General features: G+C 40.3%; 1 protein-coding gene across 2 annotated transcripts in view; it reads left to right on the top strand.

Moving 5' to 3' along the window:
* Window positions 1–23,392, top strand: part of LOC127647469 (protein kinase C alpha type-like) — a 225,238-nt gene that overhangs the window by 119,442 nt on the left and 82,404 nt on the right. For both annotated transcript variants that reach the window (XM_052131734.1, XM_052131733.1), the window contains exons 4-5: window positions 98–209; window positions 4,521–4,649. In XM_052131734.1, coding sequence (XP_051987694.1) covers window positions 98–209; window positions 4,521–4,649 — 241 coding nt within the window. The remainder of the gene's footprint in view (window positions 1–97; window positions 210–4,520; window positions 4,650–23,392) is intronic.

Here is a 23,392-nt window from a genome sequence, read left to right as displayed (position 1 = left end):
ATTGGAGTAGGCAATTTTGAGAACGCTCTTCCCACTTTTGTGAACATTTTAAGTGATCAGCATGAAGTAATTTGGTCTCTCTTGCACTTCTCTACAGGACCCCAGAAGCAAGCACAAGTTTAAAATCCACAGCTACGGCAGTCCCACCTTCTGCGATCACTGTGGCTCACTGCTGTACGGACTCATACACCAGGGGATGAAATGCGACAGTGAGTGAAAACCTCCCAGCATGCCCTTTCTCACTCACACTGCAAAAAAACAAACAAACAAAAAAAAAAACAATCATGGTCTTATTGAGTATTTCTGTCTTTTCCAGTAGAAATATCTAAACATACTTAAAGAAAGATACTTCTACTTGAAAAGCATAATGACTCAAGAATATTTCAGTTAGGTTTATGCACACCTAGTTAATATGAGCACTCCAAGTGGTCTCAGAGCGGTATCACGTGCATATGTGAACAACCCGAGTGGTCTCAGAACCCCATAAAAGGACCATTTTGAAGACCCATTTGTGACCGAGCTTTAACTTCCTGGCTGATGTCTTGAGATGTTGCTTCAATATATCCACATAATTTTCCTTCCTCATGATGCCATCTATTTTGTGAAGTGCACCAGTCCCTCCTGCAGCAAAGCACCCCCACAACATGATGCTGCACCCCAATGCTTCACTGTTGGAATGGTGTTCTTCGGCTTGCAAGCCAAACAGTTACAATTTTGTTTCATTATCCCAGAGGACATTTATACAAAAAGAAAAGATCTTTGTCCCCATGTGCACTTGCAAACTGTAGTCTGGCTTTATTATGTTGGTTTTGGAGCAGTGGCTTCTTCTTTGTTGAGCAGCCTTTCAGGTTATGTCGATACAGGACTTATTTTACTGTGGATATAGATCCTTGTCTACCTGTTTCCTCCAGCATCTTCACAAGGTCCTTTGTTGTTGTTCTTGGATTGTTTTGGACTTTTCGCATTAAACTGCATTCATCTCTAGGTGACAGACTGCATCTCCTTCCTGAACGGTATGATGCTGTGTGGACACATGATGTTTATACTTGCGTACTATTGTTTGTACAGAGGAACGTGGTACATTCAGCCATTTGGAAATTGCTCTCATGGATGAACCAGACTTTTTTCTGTGGTCTTGGCTGATTTCTTTTGATTTTCCCATGATGTCAACCAAAGAGGCACTGAGTTTGATGGTAGGCCTTAAAATACATCCACAGGTACACCTATGTTTCAATAACTTGTTACACTAGTTAACTAGTGTATGAAAACTTCTGACCCACTGGAATTGTGATATAGTCAATAAAAAGTGAAATAATCTGTCTGTAAACAACTTTTGAAAAATGACTCATGTCATGCAAAAAGTAGATGTCCTAAACGACTTGCCCAATCTCTAGTTTGCTAATATCAAATCTGTGGAGTGGTAAAAAAAATTAGTTGTATTGACTTCAACCCAAGTGTATTTCATCTGTATGTACATGCACTCACTGAGCCCTTTATTTGGAACAAATGTTCACCTACTTATTCATGTGATTATCTAATCAGCCATGTGGAAAGCAGTACAATGCAAAAAATCATGGAAATACGGTTAGGGAAATGAAGTTAATGTTCATATCAACCACCAGAATGGGGAAAACTGTGATGATTGTTCGTGTCAAGTCAAGTCAATTTTATTTGTATAGTGCCTTTCACAACACACATCATTTCAAAGCAGCTTTACAGAAGATCAGCATTAACAGACGATAAAACTGTAATGTCTATAAAGTCGATTAATCATCATTGTGTAATTAGATAAAATAAGATTTTTAATAGTGTTTAAAAATAATTAAATGATAATTGTATTAATAACCCCAGTGAGCAAGCTGTAGGCGACTGTGGCAAGGAACACAAAACTCCATAAGATGTTGATTAATGGAGAAAAATAACCTTGGGAGAAACCAGACACACTGTGGGGGCCAGTTCCCCTCTGGCTAACATATATGTCAGACAGGCTTGTTTGAGTATTTCTGTAACTGCTGATCTCTTGGGTTTACTCAATGTAACACTTCCCAAGGAAGGAGGACAGGAAACAGGTCTTCACCACAAGGTAAGGCTTTAATTCCCTTTTTGCTCCGTACAATCTTATTTTACAAACACAATACAACACAATGCCAAACACTGGGTTCGCATGTCATCTCTCTCTCTCTGGGGCCCTCTCGCTGCCTTTTTATGCCGCTCTCCTCGTACTCACTGAAATTAGAGACAGGTGTTAGACATAATTTATCTCAGGTGTAAGCGCCCTTACCGCTTTTCTCTCCCGGACGGGCGCTTGACCACGCCCCCGCTGCCACACTCAAAAACAAAAAACATCCAGTGAGGGTCAGTTCTGCAGATGGTAAAGCTTTGTTGATGAAAGAGGTCAACGGAGATTGGCCAGAATGGTTCGACCTGACTGAAAGGCTATGGTAACTCAGATAAATCCTGTGTACAGTTGTAGTGAGCAGATTAGTACCTCATAATGGACAGCACGTCGAACCTTGAGGCGGATGGGCTACAAAAGCAGAAGTCCACATCCTGTTCCACTTCTGTGAGCCACGAACAGAAAGATGAGTCTGCATTGGGCACAGGCTCACCAAAATTCGACAGTTGAAGACTGGAAAAACATAGCCTGGTCTGATGAAACTGTATTTCTGCTTAGATGGTAGGGTCAAAATTTGGTGCCAACAGAACATGGCCATGAATATGACAATGAGGTCACTGTTCTTCAGGCCTTCCCAGTCACTAGACCTGTATTCAATAGAACACCTTTGGGATGTGGTAGAACGGGAGATTTACAGCATGATTGTGCAACTGACAAATTTGCAGAAATTGTGTGATGTGATCATGTCAATATGGACCAAAACCTCAACGGAATGTTTCCAAAATCTTGTAGTATCCATGCCATGAAGAATTGAGGCTGTTTTGAGAGCAAAGGGAGGGCCTACCCAGTATTAGTATAGTGTTCCTAAAAAGAGCTCAGTGAGTGTTCGTTACACAATACAGTAAAATAACTGAAACCTCCATTTGATCTCTGCAGGAAAAAGAAGACAAACTTCTCATGTCTGCTCCGATCACTGCTTCTGTAATCACCAAATAGACACAAACTCTAAATCAGCTCTCACCTTAGGCTGCTTTCTTCTAAATGAGCCATTTACTTTTTATCTGTTAGCTCGCATAGGGAAATAATCCAACGTTATGTCTCAGATGTCCCAAACTAAATATGCATTCCAGCATAAAAAGTATTATAAATATATCACTGCAAAATAATTTCCTGACAACCAATTATGTAAATATTATACATCATCGAAAAGCTTCTAGTCCACTCAGAGGACGAGATATTCGATGAAACACTGGGGAATTACAATAAAACTGGATGTCTATGCACGAGCACATGGCGACTGCTCAGCAGCGTTGGAGCGCCACCTGCATTTCAGATCTGTATATTGTGATGGAAGGTGTATAGAAATATTTGTTCTAGTTCTTGCTTTCATCTAGTGGAATGAACTAATGCTTTGGCAGGGACATAAAGCAAACAGAGCCTGAATCACAGGCTTTCAAAGACAGGATAAAAATGTAAAAATCTTTGAGATTGTAAACATATACCATATTATTCATTAATTATTGGAGAATTTCTGTTCAGTTATGTAAAATTAGATTAAAAAAAAAATATATATATATATAAGGTGATCTTTTAAACGTGGGTGTGAACATTTGTAGTTTGTGGCCACCTAAATATGCAGCAGAGCTAAAAGGGAAATACAAAAGCTAAAAAAATAAAAACTAAACAAAAAAAAAAAACTAAGAACTTTTGCCCGTGGGGTAGTCCAATAAACAAATATGTTTTCCTTTTGAATTATGTACATTTATATTCTGTTTCTTAGCATAAAAATGGTTAAACTTTCTTATATTTCTCTGAAAACAGGATTTAATATCATATATGTTGCTTCACAAGTAAAACCAGACAACAATACTGAGATTATTTACAGTGCATCCAAGACCAGATTCTCTTAACCAGATCTATATCAAACATGTGGCAAAATGAAATAATTGGCCTGAGATCAGTGTGAAAGGATAGGTCCTAAACAATTCATCTCTCTCCGCTGTCTGTTAGACTCACACAATAATGGACCATAATGAGGTCAAATGGGATTTAAACTAAATTGTACATAGATTCCTTGTTAATTTGATCTAGAATATTCTTGTTCTTCAGTCCCCTGTCTGCTTCTCTCCCCATCCTTCTGTCTTGATACAGAGTTTAATGGGAGCAGATTGCAGTAAATGTATGTGCAATAGTAACATGTTTATAATAACATTTTTACAATCTGCTTGACCACGTCTCACTGAGATGTCCTGTCAACTGCATCTTGATGTCTCAAAATGTAATAACTTTGTCCTTTCACTGGGAAATATGTCACATTATGGAAGTAAATTTATGAACGTTGCATTAAGATGTTTAATGCTGCAGTATTTACAGCTGAATCTCTTTCTTGTTTCCTGGTTCTCAGCATGTGACATGAACGTTCACAAGCAGTGTGTGATGAATGTGCCGAGTCTATGCGGGACAGATCACACAGAGCGTCGAGGAAGACTCTTCCTTAAGATTGAGGTCAGCGGAGACAAACTTCATGTCACAGGTCAGCATGCACATACACTGGAAACATCATTACATCATTAAACAGGACACTGGCAGAGTGTGTGCCACAATAAATGAGTGTGAGTGTGTGTGTTAATCTGTGTGTGTTATAAACTGGTAATTACAAGGGTATTATGCTATAAATGTGGTTTATGAGGATATTTCTAATGTCCCCATAATTCAAATCGCTTATAAAATATACTAAACAATGTTTTATTGAAAATGTAAAAATGCAGAAAAGTTTTTTGTGATGGTTAGGTTTAGGGGATAGAATCTATAGTTTGTGCAGTATTAAAATCATTATGTCTATGGAGGGTCCTCATAAGGATAGCTGCACCAACGTGTGAGTGAATGAGTGAATGACTGTGTGTGTGTGTGTGTGTGTGTGAGTGAGTGAGTGAGTGAGTGACTGTGTGTGTGTGTGTGTGAGTGAGTGAGTGAGTGAGTGACTGTGTGTGTGTGTGAGTGAGTGAGTGTGTGAGTGAGTGAGTGAGTGAGTGAGTGAGTGAGTGGTGAGTGAGTGAGTGTGTGTGTGTGTGTGTGTGTGTGTGTGTGTGTGTGTGTGTGTGTGTGAGTGAGTGAGTGAGTGAGTGAGTGAGTGAGTGAGTGTGTGTGTGTGTGTGTGTGTGTGTGTGTGTGTGTGTGTGTGTGTGTGAGAGCGAGTGTGCGTGCGTGCGTTTAGGCCAGTAACGATTGCTCCAGCTTTTCATTTTAGATGATTGACAAGGGAAAAAAAAATTAATCCTGAAAATTCTGTCATTACTTGCTCAGCCTAATGTTGATCCAAACCTGTAACCTTCTTTTTTCAGTGGAGCACAAAAGGAAAACAAATAAACATCTTCACATATTTGTGCCATATAATGAATGTAGTGACTCACGTTGAATCACGTTTCTATACATACATTTTTGCAAAAGATGAGCAAAAAGTATTTTTTACCTACAAAACCAAATAAAAAAATGGCATGTAAAGAAAATATTTTCACCTGTTGTACATATAGCTGCATTTTCCTGGAGAAATGAACACTAGAGGAACTGCAAAAGTTTTTTTTTAATTCACTTTCAAACAAATTACAAGCAAACCTGCAAATTATCCGTTTAAAAAAATAATTTTCACCCTGTTACTCACACAATACACATCTAAAGACTTTTACTAAAGTGCAGTAATTGAAGGTGATACATTTTTACTTTAAGACTTTAAATTATGATTGTTTTTTGTACTTTTAAGAGTTTGAGTCTTTTTGATTAATTCAAAGAACCGACTCACATGTTCATTTCATTTGAACTGATGTTGTTATATTTGAACTTATTTGTTGAAGAATTGGACCAAACTGGTCGCTGTGTATGTTTGTTATTGTGTGAAACCAGTGCGGGTATCTCATTATAAAACATGTCATTCATAAACTGTCAGTTAGCATTAAGCTATCATGGCAGATCATGAGGGCTGAGTGGGATTGTGTGTGTGTGTGTGTATTGCTCAGGGTCACAGCAGGACACAGGCAGCAGGTATGATGCAGCTTAAGTGGCAAATGTCTGGCCTTTTGCCCGGCTGCTTGTGTCATGCTGTTATGATGATGAAAGGGGGGCATGTATCCCAGCCTGTGCCCGCTCAGAGACTCCTGTGTTCACATGCCTGGCACATATCTCCTGCTGTGTGAATATCAGCTATGTTTAACCATGCCCTTACACTCATACACACACTGGAGTCAGACAGAGTCTATGCTCACAGTGGATTGTTTGCTGAAAATCATATATTTCACCCCCTGAGCTAAAAGAAACACATTCTAATTACTTTAATAAAAACATCTCATTCTCATTACTTGAATGCAAACAAAAATAATAATTATTTAAAATTGTAAGTATGCATGATGGTAGGACTTGTATTGAATCTCATTTTTTATATAAAAAAAAAAAATGTGTCTGGACTGTATTATGTTTTTTTTCACAATACAAAGAAATGTTAATGGTCCCTAAACATTTTTTTTTATGCAAAATATAATTTCAATGTTTTTCCCACACCTGCAATTGTTACCTTTCTGAACTAACTGTACTTGATCTAACCCTTATAATTATTTTGTTGGTGTTATCAAATGTATCTGCATTCCCTCACAAAAGTTACCATGGTTTTACTACAGTAACCATATTTTAACCTTGATATTCCTAGTGAAATCATAGTAATAATACAGGAAAATAAAACATTTTGGTAATAAAAGCCATAATGTTATTGTTGTTATGGTTTTACTGTTATAATTGCAGACTGTAACCAAAGTTTTTCTACAGTAATATTGTAATGCATGACTGTTGTAGGCTAAACATGTTTTTGTTTTTGGCAGACACCATGCTTTTACCATAATAAGCCAGACCTTATTATACCTACCCTTTTTACCATCTCTAGTTTTATATTCTCTTTAAATATTTCCATTTCCAATTCGCAACTCATAAAAAAATTTAAATAAGAAAATATCAAGAAAAAAATATGAATAGCAAAATGTATTAATTTAACTTCACCCTAACAAATAATTATTTTGAATCAAACTTAACAAAATGTTGCATTTGCTTTAACAGCTTCATTTCTACATGACATATATACATTTATAAAAACATACTGTATATACATAATTAGTCATTTCCTGTATTCTGCAGTAATATAGTGTTTATTTAGTGATATAAAACAGACACACAGAGTACAAGAACACCTCTCAGGCAGCTTGTTTTCCTCTCTTTCCTCAGATTCTGAGACATAAAGATAGGATGGTCTTCTGTCCTATGACCCGTGTTCACAGTCAAAACCAGTAATGCCGCAAGGTGACTTGTCCATACGGGCCTCTTGTCCATACTCTGTCATAGGCGGCTGCTTATATGAAAAAAAAACATCTAACCCTAAAAAAATTCTAACAAAAGGTTTCTCATCTGTTTTTTGTTGTATTAGATGTCTTAAATAACATACTAAAAGTTTACCAAAGTTTGACCACTAGAAAGGTGTAATTTTCAAGATGGCGTCCAAGATGGGCAGGAATGCCCTTAAAATATCCTAACTCCTTCATTATTTGACCTAGCCAAGTAATATTGGTGTCTAACCCCATGTTAGACACCAATATCAGTAATATTGGTGTCTAACAAACATACACAGCGACCAGTTTGGTCCAATTCTTCAACAAATAAGTTCAAATATAACAACATCAGTTCAAATGAAATGAACATGTGAGTCGGTTCTTTGAATTAATGTTTTCTGGGTCTATGAATCAATTGGACTTGTCTAAATTGCACTGACATGATTACAAACTTATGGAATACATGATTTTGTGAGATTACTGTAAGGTTTTATCTTTGTTTGGGGTGAACCAGAGATGTAAACGATTTAGCCTGTCATGTAACTCCTACTCCTTTTTTTGCTAAAACACAGACTTGGCATTCAATGTAAAAGTTATTGCACCCAAAAGTAACTTAAATTGGATTTGTATAACTCTGATCATAAAAAACTCAGAATTAGCCCAAACAGAGGCCTGTGTGTGAACCCCCTAAAATGGTCACTCATTTCAATTTGAATAAGGTAATACATATGTAATGCATCCTCTATAGATGTTTTTGAGTATAAAGGGGGCATTATACTAAACCCAACAGAACAAAATTCACAATTTTCAGCAATTGACATTGTTGAATTAGCTTGAGGAAAAAGTACACTCCAAATGCAATTTTGACCATGAGTCATGTTGTTGTAAACAAAGAAACTTGCCCCATTTGCTGTAAAAACTTAAGAGATGGCTCTGATGTGGTTGAGGTTCATCAGAAGGGAGCTGATGGAATCAACAATGCAAGTGTACAAACAGGCGACGACGTGCACATTTCCGCTGGTGAAATAGTACACTCAAAATGTCGACAGAAGTACATAAATAAAAAAGACATTAAAATCCAACAAGAGAATAAAGCTGAGCCACCAAAAAAGAAGTGCCAGAGTAGCAACTGGTCCTTTCAACAGCCAAACCGATTGTCTTTTCTGTGGGACTACGATAACACATGGAAGTAAAGACACAAGTAGTGTTAAGACTGATATGCTCGCAGAGTCCATTCTTGAGTGTTGTGACAATCGTGCAGATCAATGGGCTTTCACTGTGAAAGGCAGGATCGAGTATTATGGCCGGGATCCACATGCTGCAGACTGTGTTTACCACCACTTATGCAGTAGTAGTTTTCATAACGGATATAACATACCAATACAGTTCCAGAAAGACCCAGAGGCAAAGCGCAGAAAGTCTGGCCGGCCCAAAAATGAAGATCAGGAGCAGGCATTCATGAAAGTTTGCTCTTACCTTGAGAGTAATGATGAGGAACAGTTGACAATTACATATCTTCGAGACAAAATGAAGGAATCTCTGACAAACCCAGATTCTGAACCATATGGAAATCAATACCTCAAGAGAAAATTGAGGGAACAGTACCAGGACAATGTACATTTCACTGAAGGGGAAGGCCTCCATGACATAGTGACAATAAGAGAGAAGACATCACAAATACTACGAACTTATTTCAGCGAACAAGAAAAGGATGAGGAATCCCAGAAACAAGCGATCATTCAAACCAAAATTTGACCAAAAGTGATATCAAGTCCAATGTCCCATCCGTTACGGATCAGTATCTGAGCACAAAGTCACTTGAGCTTAACTCTGCCCTTTCATTTGTTCCTGAGACTCTTCGTACACTTTTGAATTGTCTATTTGTGGGTAAGGAGACAAGCCGAAAGGTTGCAGGAATTGGACAGGCAATTGTCCAGGCAGCACGACCACGTGCTGTGGTAGCTCCATTACAACTTGGCCTTGCAGTGCAGGCACATCATATGTATCTGTCACAATTCCTGGTGGATACCCTTCATGGAATGGGATTTGCTTCATCATACAAGGAAGTTTTGCATTTTGAAAAGAATGCAGCAGATTCAGTTGCCCCAGATATGTTAGCGGATGACATAGATGTGCTGGACATGGCACTTCTTTTTGCTGGGGACAATGTTGACCACAACATCCTTACTATTGATGGTAAGGGGACCTTCCACGGAATGGGAATCATAGCAGCAATCACTCCAGGGCGAGAAAAGGATTGTATCATTCCAAGGAGACACATTACCAACCTAGATTTTTGCAGTGCAAAGTAAAATCCCAGTCATCGAATATCGCTTTGCGAAACATGTGCGCCAAACCATTGTGTTCAACGACCTCCCAGCACTGATCAACTGTGACAGAACAGTTAATGTCCTGTGGGAGCTCTCACTGAACTTCAAACAACAAACCCCAGGGTGGCAGGGAATGATGCATATCATTCATCAAGGACTAGAACATCCAGGCCAATCATCAGTTGTGTTCCTGCCAATGACTGACCTGTACTCTGGAGACAAAACATGTATTTTGTCCACCTTGGATTTTGTTTGTGGCCTGGCTATCAAACACAATGCTCCATCCATTATTACGTTTGATCAGCCACTGTACTGGAAAGCAGCAGAGATGATCATGGATGCACCACAGAGTAGTCCCCTGAAAAGCATAGTCTTAATGCTTGGAGGTTTTCATACTTTTATGAACCTACTTGGTGCAATAGGCACACTGATGGAAGGCACAGGACTCAGGAACATTATGGAAGTTATCTATGGATGAAATGCCGTCCAGCACATGATGACTGGAAAGTCAGTGCAAAGAGCTTTTCGTGGACATTTGCTGGTGGACAGATGTATCAATCACCTGGCTGTGTCAGAGCTGCAGGAGGATGACTCACAGTTTGAGTCATTGGTGAACCAAGCTGGAGAGATGTACTCATCCATGGTAATGAAAGAAACAAATTTGGAGAGTGCTGCAGCATCAGATATGCTGAACCAAATCAAGGAAAAGGTGGACACGAAGAGGGCAGACCTTAGTACAAGGTCAAAAACTTGTCAGAAGATGCTGCAGACATATCAAAGCAGATCGTACAGGATCTTGGAAGATGCACTTGCGCGCAATGTTGAACTGTCTGCCAATATTTGCCGCCGCTGGGCACTACAACTACCTGAAATCGGCATATTTCTACCTCCAAGAAATATGCCAACTCGAGACCAGACACCCTGATGTACATGAGAAGTTTTCCAGGGGTTTCCATGTGATCCGCCTCAGCAACCAGTACTGGGCAGGCCTTAGCTCTGACCTTGTCATTGAGCAGACATTGATGCAATCCTTGAAAACCAGTGGAGGCTTGACCCATGGAAGTGGAATGACTGAAGAAATGCGAACATTGTGGACCATGTCTACACCCATCACATCTGAATACAACAACGCCATGCAGGAATTCAATGACCTCACCTAAATGACCAGCGAGCAGCACAGAGAATCCTCAGAAGCAAGAATGAAAAGAGATCACTCTGATCTAGAAAAGATCAAGGAAAAGCTTAGCATTTACACACCATTCTCTCCAGACCCATCTCTGAGAAACATTGTAACTGGTGTTGTTGCCAAAGAGGAGGTGAATGTGCATGAGTTTGAGAATGTTGGCAATGAGATCATTGAAAAGATGATTGGAAAACCAGTTTTTGGAATATCCTTCAAACGGAAAGACCGAGCAAAAACCCTTGCAGATGACTCCACCATCAAAGTTGCCCAAGACTGAACCATTGATCCTTCTTTGCTGTTCCAACGGTTCCTGATCATGTCGAAAACTGAACAGTTTTCACTGGAAGATGTAATGAGCTATGAGCTCTGCTCATTTCCTGCAGCCCTGTTCGAAGGAAAGGAAATCTTCCGTAAAGCCAATAAGCCCCTATTAGCGCAGGCAGTCACTGAGTTCTCAAGCAAGAAATCTAACAAAACTGTCCTGGATTCCATCCCACCAACTGAGCATTATGTCCTTGACGGTGGCTCCCTGGTTCACCGCTTGGCATGGAAAAAGGGTGACAGTTACGGTGCCATTGCACAGTCATATGCAGACTTTACCATACGCCATTATGGTAAAGCAACAGTCGTTTTTGATGGTTATAGCGAAGGTCCTTCCATCAAAGGCAATACGCATCAGAGACATGGTGAAAACACTCACCCCATTGTTAACTTCAATGCAGAGACTGAGTTTGTGGGAAGAAAGGATGATTTCCTTTCCAGATCTGGCAACAAACGAGAACTGATCAATCTTATGACCGTGGAGCTGGAGAAGAAGGGCTGCACTGTTATTAATGCATCAGGTGATGCAGACGTGGACATTGTCAAAGCTGCAGTCAAGGCCTCAGAACATCAGCCCACAACCTTGATAGGGGAGGATACAGACTTACTCATTTCTTCTACTCTACTATGCTGGGACGAATAATAAAGGCCTCTATTTTCGTTCAGACAAGTCCAAAGCAACTAAAGTGTACAACATCAGTGAGAGGAAACAAGTCCTGGGTACTGACTTGTGCTCCCAGTTGCTGTTTATTCACGCCTTCACAGGATGTGATACAACTTCACGCATTTTTAGTGTTGGCAAACAGACAGCATTCCAGAAACTTGTGAATGGTGAATCAACCATCCAGTCCTGTGCAAATGTGTTTCTGCTCCCACATCAAGCAAGGAATTTCATAGAGGACTATGGGACCAAGGCAATGGCAGTGTTGTTTGGCGGAAAGAGTACTGATTCACTTGTCTCTTTGCGCTACAACCTTTTTAGCAAGAAAATCGTTACCGCCAAATCATTTGTTACCCCAGAACGTCTGCCTCCAACTGAGTCCTCAACCAAATACCACTGCCAAAGGGTTTACTTCCAGATCATGGTGTGGATTGGAAAGGAAGGTGACATGAACACAGTGGATTGGGGATGGAAACTGCTGGACAACCGGTTCCTACCAGTTATGACCAGTAAGACTGCTGCCCCAGAAAGCCTCCTGCAGATGATCCACTGTAATTGCACAACTGCCTGCAAAACACAACGGTGCAGTTGCAGGGCATATGGACTACCATGCATGCCTGCTTGTGGACCATGTCAAGTTGGGAATTGTGAGAATCACTATAATCAACCTCTATGGGAGGAAGAGTGTGACGACTAATGGTAAATCTAGTGAAGGTCGCAGTACAAAAAAGTATAAAAAAATAAACCAGAATAAGAGGAAACATCTGAATACAATAGAAAAAGATATGTATAAATAAATAGTATTAAAAATATATAAAAAAACAAAAGGCAAAAAAAAAAAAATGCATTATAAAAAATCAAAAAAAAAAAAACACAAAAAAATAAAAGGGGTTAGCGGTACTGAGCCTTCACGTGGCAGCCCTGTTTTGACTAATTTTACAGTGCCACACAGTTCTAATGAATTTATTCATTATTGGAATCAAAAGAATGGTTATGAACCACAGGAACCACAGAAACCACCAACACTAGGCAAAACGATATGAGAAAGGAGAAATTGTACTTATTTTTCACATAAATATGCTTGTAACCAATTGCTTTAATATATAATTGTACTTGAAGTCACTTATCTACCATGCAAATATGCTAATTATAATATTACATGGCCAAAACATGTATCAGGCACCAGTATTCCTGGTGTAGGAGGAATACAAAGGAGTAATGGTCATTTTAAGGACCTGACGGCCGCCAGTTTTGATTTATTTTAATGCATTTTTTCAATAAAATAAAATGTTTATTATGCCCGTAGACTATTTAAAAACACAAAAACTAACAAATATGCAAACATGAATAGGTAACATGTTGTAATATGGAATTGAGCACGCATGTTTGTATGGGTCGCCGTAAAATTACTTCATTTTACATTTGTTCGTGAAAAAAATGAACTTCCCTTTTGGGCTGGGCGATATGTACAAAAATATTTTAATGATAATCACCTTAAAATATATCAAAATATCCGATTGTATCGTGAGCCCCCCTGCTGAGGGTCAGTGAATATTTTTGCTTTATTGACTTTGCACTAAAAATTTAATATATTTATTGAAACACAAATAACTTAAACAAAAGACAAATTCAAATTGCACTTTAAAATAAATGAAAAAAGCAATTAAAATAACAAAGTGATCAAAAAATCTAATATAAATTGTAACCACCTCCCCAAATCCAAACATTTACCATCTCCAACAGCCCCTTTTGCCATCTTGCAAGCATCCGTCAACAGCAACAGGTGAAAAATGACTAATAACCCACAGATTAAGAACTAAAGACATTTATAAATGTAAAGATAATAATCATCATAATAAATGTGTGTTCTTATGGAATGTGTTTGTGTTGTGTTTTGTACAGTTAATGCCGCCTAAAGAAAAGAAAATAGAACTCAATTTTAGATTCAAGATGTTTTATTATTGAATCATTTTCATCTTTGTTTCTTTAATACAGTGACATATATTACTGAACCTGCAGAGTTGCGTTCACTATGAGTGTTACCTGCAAACTGCTCCGTGGAAATAAAGACTCGCAGCACCCCCTGAGATGATCGCAGATCATATGCAGCATTCTCATAGACGGCTTTATTCTTGAAAACAGTTTTCAAAACTCTGTATATGCGTGTGTTCCACGAGATCTGAACAAACAGCGAAACACAAGCGTTCTTTTGTCTGTTCTTATATAATAAAATATTATAAAGTTTCTTCAAGAGCGTGTCTTTGTGACTAACAGCATTTCTTGTCATGTGTCACTCCGAGACCTCTTACAGGTCACCCGCCTGTTGTGGGTAGATGAGCAAAATGACTTGCACATGAAATACATTTGGACGAGGAGTTCGCGAACTCAATTCAGCCTCGTCGCACTTGGTGGGTGGTGGGTGCTATTTCACACCCTGGGTGGAAATAAAATAAGGAACATTTGTAAAATCGCTTGTAGAAAATGCTCTTAACCACTAAGATCAGATACTAGACAGATGCTGCTGGGGAGGAAGGTTTCAGAAATTGACAAAAAAGTACCATATAAGTGTCATAAATGGAGTCTAAAAGATTAATGCACTATACAGTATTCCAAGTCTTCTGACGCCAAAAGAAAGCTTTGTGTGAGGAACAGAGCAAAATTGTAATTGTTATTCAATGAAAATCTTGCCCTGAACAGCTGGCTTGACAGTCATGGTGATCGTTTATTTCATACACTCACTGTATTCAAAAGAGCAGCTTGGACATTCTGCTTCAAATAACTCCCATTTTTGTTACGAAGGTGAGTAAACGATGGCAGAATCTAAATTTTTTGAGTGATCTATTCCTTTAAGACTGAAGTTATTGTGTGAACAGATTCATTCCAGGGCTGAGGATCAGCCATTATATCAAATTCTATTACATTACTGTGACAGTGAACCACAGTCTACAATGGATGGGAAGCTTTTTGCAAGGGATGTGGTCAGCTATATCATAAGTGCTATATAAATGAACTAGCTTCACAGCTGAAAAGGTCACCTCTAAGTTGGCGGTGTTTTTATACTGCTTCTTGATACTCTCTATGGACCTCTGTTCAAACTTCTGCTGTCTGTTTGTCTGCTTCAAGGGTTTTATTATATAAGACTTCACCCCCTTTGCACTGGGTTCAGCTATACTCACTAATGGCCCATCTCAGCAAATCCCTCATGGAGCCAATTTGCTACGTATAGCTCAAATTTTCTCCTGTGGGTCCTGCCTTCGGTCAGGCTCTCTCTAACCAATGTCTTTCTCTGTGGATTGTGGAGATTGTATCCATGACGTGTTATAACAAAGTGTTGACATTGCTCCAAGATGTCCATACTGACGCTGCATGGAGGACAGCGATGTCTTGGCAGTTATTTACAGAGATGACTGTGGATGATATTTTGTGGCTGCCAGTTTGGCTTCTTGACATACTTTGGTGTGGTTTCATCTGTGGCTCTGTTAGTTCCCACTGCCAGGGTTTTATATAAGGGGTTTGACAGTACTGCTGTGAAATGCTGGTTGAAGTGGTGTTATTGAGTTGCTTGGAATACAATATTAGGCCTATTGGTCAAGTCCCATGGTCATCTGTTGGGCAGAGTTTACCGAATGGGAGCAGTGTTTGTAAAGCTACTTTAAAACGTTGCTTCCAGAACTACAAGCTACTCATAACTTAAAGTAGTTAAACTATGATCAAGGTACATGACTATTACTAAAAAGTAGTTACACTACAAGCTACAAACAAAAATTAGCTAATTACACTGAGCTATTTAATATGAAAATATCTTTATATATATAAAGTGTTTTCATCTTTGTTTCTTTAATACAGTGACATATATTACTGAACCTGCAGAGTTGCGTTCACTATGAGTGTTACCTGCAAACTGCTCCGTGGAAATAAAGACTCGCAGCACCCCCTGAGATGATCGCAGATCATATGCAGCATTCTCATAGACGGCTTTATTCTTGAAAACAGTTTTCAGACGAATGAAACAGAGAAAACTCTGTATATGCGTGTGTTCCACGAGACAGGCTTGAGTATGTGGTTTGATCAGACTGTCAACAATCAATAATATCATCTGATTGTTAAATATTTAATTTGGGTGACATTCCCTTATGACAATTAACCATGCTTTTACTACATTACTCATAATCATTATCCATCGTAACCACAAAATGAACAATAGTTATTACAGTTGTGCAATTCAAAAAAGCTAGGACTGCAAATGCAAATAAAAAAATAAAAAAAAATTTCTGCCCAGAATGATTTGTAAATTAGATTCACCCTCTGCTCTATTGAAATCTCTACAACTATACATTATATGATGTTTTACCTTACGTACATTTCATTGTTTTTTTATGAACAGTAACTTCAAATCAGATGATTGAAACATGCTCCAGAAAAGAACGGACAGTCGAGTGTTTACGACTGTGAATCATCACCATTTCTTCTAATAACACTTATTAAGCGTTTGGGCACTGAAGACACAAGACTGGAAAATGCAGGGATGTCCCTGGAAAAGACAGTGTTAGATGGCAGTACATGTTGCTCCAAAATTGGTACATATCTGTCTGCATTAATGGTGTTCTCACAGATATGCGAGTTACCCATGCCATGTGCACAGACACACCCCTGACCCATACAGACACTGGCTTATGGACCTGATGCTGATAACAGCTTGGATGGCTCTTTTCCTCTTTGGCCCAGATAACACGACAGCTTTGATTCTCAAAAACTATTTGAAACACTACAAGTTTTTATTGAAATGTGGATTAATTTGACCAAAAAAACATGGTTCCACTGTTCTACTTACCATCTAAGATGGGATCGAGCATAGAGAAGTCAGCAGCGCTTCTGGACAGTGTTGATGTACGGCTTCTCCTTTGCATAGTAAAGTCTTAACTTGTATCTGTGGATGCAGCGGCGAGTGGTGTTGACTGACAAAGGTTTACTAAAGTAATCCCAAGCCCATGTTCAGGATATCCATTACAGATGAATGATGTTTCTTTAAGACAGTGACATCTGAGGGATCAGAGATCATGTGCATTCAGAAGTGGTTTTTGTCTTGCCCTTTATGACCTGAGATTTGACCAGATTCATTGAATCTTTGAACTATATTGTGCACTGTAGAGGGTGAAATGCCCAAAATCCTTCCAATTTGTCTTTGTGGGAACATTGTTATCAAAGCTCTGGATTATTTGCTGAAGCATCTGTTGCAAATTGACTAGTCTCAAATGATCCTTGCTCTTGAAGGACTAGGCTGTTTTTGGAGGCTCCTTATACAATATACAGAACTATGACATGATTGCCTCACCTGTTTAACATCTCCTTTTTCACATCGCTCTGATATTTCAATTCATCAAATTGTTATTAAATTGGTCCTGTCTCAACTGTGTTGCTGAGTCTGTTGCAATCATCTGCTTTGAAATGACTGTAAAACATTAGGTAAATCATCATGTAATGTATAGTTGTAGAGCCTTCAATATAGAAAAGGGTGAATATAATTTACAAATCACTACATTTTTTTTTATTAGCATTTTACATACTGTCTACAATTATATTGTAACTAGAATATAACTATTGTAAAACTATGGTTTCTATGTGTATACTACAGTATTACAGCAGTAAATGCTTAATTTTAGTAACACCCTGTCTACACCGGACATGAGCAGTGGGTCATCTGTTGATGAACCCCTTATAATCAATGATGCTGTCTACACTGAAGTATCCAGGTGTCCCGTTCCATTCTGCACTGCACGCGCTGGCGCTACTTCTGCCAACAACACAAATAAATGCTTTAGAATGTTTGTGTCGATGCATCCAGTGAAGACAGCCTCAAGCCGTTGTGTTGTGTTGTGTTGTGTCAACGGATGCACTCCGTGAAGACAGGGTGTTGGCGTTAAACAAATAGGGTGACAACATTAAATTGAACATAAATGTGTACTTAATATACACTAATAAACACTCTAAAACACTCTATTTTATATGACTGAATCAAAATATAGTGATACAAATTTACTAAATATTTAACTTAAAAAAAGACTGATAATACAGTGAAATTGGAAACCACAGTTTGAATATTGTTTTAGGAAAAATCGGTCTATGCTAACTGAAATTCGATACTCTGCCCCCACTGGCCAAAGCGGAATGTGTGAACTACATTTTCTGGGGTGTAATGTCCACAGAGGGGCCAAAAACGAGTTGTGAAGGGAGTTGTTTGTATAGGTTGGTTTCACGTGACATCACGCTGCTGCATCGCGAGAGCACGCAATTCAGATGGAGGGCAGGAAGTGAAATAGCTGAGGATCTGCCGTCTGGCAAAATGCCAATGTTTTGTGTAGTTTACGGCTGCTCCAATCCTCCTAATCGAGAAAAGGGAAAGGGTTTTTATAGAGTACCGAAGATTGTCACTCATAAGGTGAGAAATGTAAAAAGCTCACAGAACAACACCGTAAAAAGTGGATTTTTAACGTACGTCTGCGGTCGGGAGTCATAATTAAGACTCGAGAGGGGAAGCCCTGAGAGGCTTGAGAGGCGGAGCCCGGGGGGGCTCGAGGGGTAGAGCTCAGGGAGGCTTGAGAGGAGGAGCCCGCGAGGGCTCTGAGGGGCGAGCAGAGGCTGGCAGGTCCGTGGAAGACTCTGGGGGCGGAGCAGAACCCGGCAGAGCCGTGGAAGACTCTGGGGCGGAGCAGAACCCGGCAGAGCCGTGAAAGACTCTGGGGGTGGAGCAGAACCCGGCAGAGCCGTGGAAGACTCTGGGGCAGAGCAGAACCCGGCAGAGCCGTGGAAGACTCTGGGGGTGGAGCAGAACCGGCAGAGCCGTGGAAGACTCTGGGGGCGGACGAGGCTACAGGCGCTGGCTGGCTGACCGTGGCCGACATGGGCGCTGGCTCGTTGGCCGTGGCGGGCATGGGCGCTGGCTTGTTGGCCGTGGCGGGCATGGGCGCTGGCTCGTTGGCCGTGGCGGGCATGGGCGCTGGCTCGTGGGCCATGGGTGCTGGCTCGTTGGCCATGGCAGGCATGGGCGTTGACTCTCTGGCCGTGCCAGGCTTCGAGGCTGGGACCGTGACAGGCTTCGGAACTAGGGCCGTGTCCGGCTTCGGGACTGGGGCCGTGACAGGCCTCGGGACTGGGGCCGTGACAGGCTTCGGGACTAGGGCCGTGTAAGGCTTCGGGACTAGAGCCGTGACAGGCTTCGAGACGGGGGCCGTGGTAGGCCTCGAGACGGGGGCCGTGGTGTGGAGTGCTGGTTCAGTATCTGCCTCCCCCACAGTAAACGAGGAACCAACGCACAGCAGGGCGAGGTCAATAAACTGAGCCAGGTTGAGAGAGCAGCGACCACCAGGCATGTATGATGAGGCTGGCTCATTCAGTCCATATTGAAAAATGGCTTTCAGAACCACCTCATCAAAATTCACCTGGTTGGCCAGGGCACAAAAATCAATAACATAAACCTCCAAGGGTTGACTCCCCTGACGCAACCCCAAGAGACGGGCCGCTGGCTCCTTAATGTCGAGGGCGGGGTTATGAGTTACACAACCGCTGCCTCGCATGAAAACCCCTTGATCAGCGTCCGAAGAGCCATAAAACCTCTCCGGGGGTGGAGAGTGCACAGCGCTCAGAAATGCACTGGAGGCATAAACGGACTCAGGGGCAGACACAGGTGAAATAGGGTGAAACAAATCAGAAATAGCACATACCTGCTGCCCCTGGGCTGTGACCGCGTGGTCATCTCTCCACACTGTAGCTCCTCACGCCGAATGTGACGTGCTTCCCCGCTCTAGTGAGCTGCGCAAATCCTTAGTCAATGGTGAGGTTGGTTATTCTGTAGCGAACACAAGTTGAGGTTGGTTATTCTGTAGCGAACACAAGTTGAGACAGTCACAATGTCGGGGAAAAACTGCTTTATTCACAGAGCAAAGCAACAGTACTAAACAAGGGCAAATCCAATGAGAATGGTCGAGGGAAGCGAGGGTCAAAGCCGGGGTAATCAGAATAGAGTAGCGGGAAGGACTAAACAGGGGAGCTAGGGGAACAAGAGAGCTGGCAAGCTAAGGGCTAACAAATCACAGGGGGGTCAAAACTAGACGAGACTAGCAGGGGGCAAAGACATGGGAATCTAAATACAATAACCAACACCCGTGCAGCAAAAGGGTGGTGATATATATAGGGGCGAGTGCAGGTGTAAACCATGATAGGTGATGAGACGAGTGCAGGTGAAACTAATGTGCAGGAGTGCAGATGACGCGAGTGCAGGTGGTCATAATGTTCTGGGGATTGGAAGTGCGTGAGAAACTCGAGGAAGGGAGATTGCCTACGAGCATGTGAGCGAGTAGGAGCAAAGTGGGCGTGAGGGCTCGAGCGAGCAAAAAGAGCGTGAAAAGCTCGAGGGGGCGGAGTGAGGGAGTGTGCGTGTGTGTGCTAGACGATGCGGGGAGAAGCAGAGGAGCGGGGTTTGTGACATTGAGTGGCCAGAGCGACATGTTCTTCAAGCTACAATGCCAATGGGATTCAGACAGGCATTTGGATGTAAAGTTGCTGTGATAGTTGACTGTTTCGAAGTTTTTATTGAGAAGCCCTCTAATTTACTAGCCCAAGCACAAATGTGGTCAAACTACAAGCATTACCATACTGTAAAATTTCTGATTGGTGTTGCACCCCAAGGCTATGTCACTTACATATCTTGTGCCTGGGGAGGGAGAGTCAGCAATAAACAGATCACAATAGAGAGTGGCCTTCTAAAAAACCTGTTACCTGGAGATATTGTCCTAGCAGACCGTGAGTTCAATATTGGTGATAGTGTGGGATTTTACTGTGCTTCACTACAGATATCTGCATTTACCAAGGGGAGAAAAAAGCTGTCAGCGTATGAGGTGGCAGACACAAGAAAAATAGCGAATTTGCGTATTCATGTTGAGAGAGTTATCGGTTTAGTCAGAAGAAAATATCTGATTCTGCAAAGCAGAGCTATGCCCATAGAGCACATGGCAACAAAACAAGGTGAGGCACTAGCATTGATTGACAAGATTGGGGTTATTTGCTGTGTCTTGTCTAATCTTTCGGAGTCTATTGTCCCATTGGAGTAAGGAGGAGGGAGAGATAGGGATAATAATCAGTCAGTCCAGTACCTGAGCCCTCACACATGTAGTGTCCAATACCTGATCCCTGCTTCTTGGCTCTGATGATGATAAGTAAGAGGACATGTAGTAGTACCTGAGCCCCGACACATATCAGTCTGTTAATATGTGTTCAACAAGTGTAATACTTTTATCCACTAGTCCAATTGTACTGGCTATATGTATTATATGTAATGAAATGGATTCTAATCTGTTACTGCACACCATGTTCTTGTTATTATAACAATTGTTGAAAAATCTAATCTTGTAAATAAACCACCATGTATTATGAATTCTGTCTTCTCAATGGCATTTAATCTTTTCATTTCAATTATACAACAGCCAGAACTCACAAAGACCACACTCATTACATTACACATGTGAGTTTGTAACTTGCTGTCCCAGTATTTCTGGAAGTATACCGTTTCTAAAAAAGCACTCAACTTTAGGGATAACATTATCCCAAAGTTCAAGATCTTTGAACGAGCAAAAGATCGTTCAGACTTTTATATGCCTTCATTTGCTGTCTGGTGTAGTACGATGTCTGAAGGACCAGATAGTTGGTGATGTCAACAGCCTCCACTGTCGGCAAATCTTCAAGTTCGACCGAAAACTCACTCATCTTCATGAGGAACGGGTCACGTCCAACATATGCGTTTACTAACTCCTTGTATCTATTTCTTGAAACTGGTTCTAAATTCGTACAATACGGACTCTCCGCAACGGTTTCCTCCATAGACGTATTCTCCATGTTTACTTCCTGCCCTCCATCTGAAATCGCTCCGCCTTCGCGCGTCATCATAATCACGTGACTGAAACCCAAGAATTGAGTATGAACACAACGCGAGATGTGAACCCAGGTCTCCCACGCTGCTGATGCAAAACGCTTTCTGTGGCACCACAGGGGAAGGAAAATGTTGATGCAATAATGTCTGATGGGAGATGGCGCTGACAGTGATGGTCGGTGAGTCGGCATAATGTGGCCGATCCTAGTGTATCAGAACTCTTTGAAACAACATGCTGACCGCCGACATTCCAAAAATGATTCTGTTCAATGGGGAAAATAACACAATATTGAGTTTGGAACAAATGAGGCTGTGTAAATAATGACTAATGAATGAATTTACTGTATTTTCATTATTACATGTCTTTTGGCATGAAAAGTATCTGTAACATCAGGTTTTGTATTACGTTTACCTTCTTGTAGTCAAATGTAGGCCTATTGTATATACATTTACACATTTGATTGAGCAATTCCCTATACTTATGCATTATTTGAATCTCTTGCATATTGAGTCAAATTAGATGTATTGCAGTTACTTTCTATTTGTTTGTTTATTCTGGACTGTAATGGGACGGGAAATTGTGCTGTCCCTGTGTGCTTTGTGGATAAACATTGGGAAGAAACCAACTCGTTTGACTGCATGATCAGATTACCCAGCATGCACTACACTGGACATTTGGTAGTTATGTAACACATAACATCTGAATTTCTCAGGCTATTTGCAGGATTTAAAGTCCCATGGAAAAACACATGTAAAAATAGCCTTCTGAAGATAACATTTCAGGAATTCAAGATAGCATCTATGAAGATCAGTAAAGCTATTAATCGCTGAAGTTTGTTATTACATAATATTTCCATACTACCAGAGTTTTAAGCATGTTCCCCATGTTATAGTTATTTATTTTATTATATGTCTGAAAGTCTTACCACATTTAGATTAAAATGCAGCTTTTATCCAAGACAACAAACACTAAATCTGTCCTTGAAGACCTCAGTAATCTCAATTACACTCAGTGTAAACCCTAATGTTGTCATTACTGGAAAAATCAAGTTGTCTTCATTTAACATACTTGAAATGCCAAATATCTCAGATATCTATGTTCCTTGAATGTATTCATTTAAAAAATGCATAGACTGAAGGTTTTATGTGTTAATAACTCAAATGGTTGAGTACAAAATTGAGGCTATAGGGATTGCCCATAATTATTTAATTATGTTCCTTGATGAAAGGGAGCATACTGGGGCATTGACATTTTATTAAGATTCAATAAAGCTTTTAGCTCTTTTATGGTATTACTTTTGTTGGTATGGTATTAGAAGCAGTTGTTTGGTGTGATGTCACCATTAGCGTGATCGGTTTCCCCTTTGGTCAAGTTGGACACTGTTAACATTATTTCAGGAGAAATACGATTATTTGGTGAATGACCTAGAATCAGTTATAATCTTCTTTATTTGAGCTGTTCAATTGGATTATCTAAATTTTAGTCAAATCAACTAAAATTA

The sequence above is a fragment of the Xyrauchen texanus genome, chromosome 8, assembly GCF_025860055.1.
Source record: "Xyrauchen texanus isolate HMW12.3.18 chromosome 8, RBS_HiC_50CHRs, whole genome shotgun sequence".
Lineage (NCBI taxonomy): Eukaryota > Metazoa > Chordata > Actinopteri > Cypriniformes > Catostomidae > Xyrauchen > Xyrauchen texanus.
This window is presented reverse-complemented; position numbering and strand designations above follow the sequence as displayed.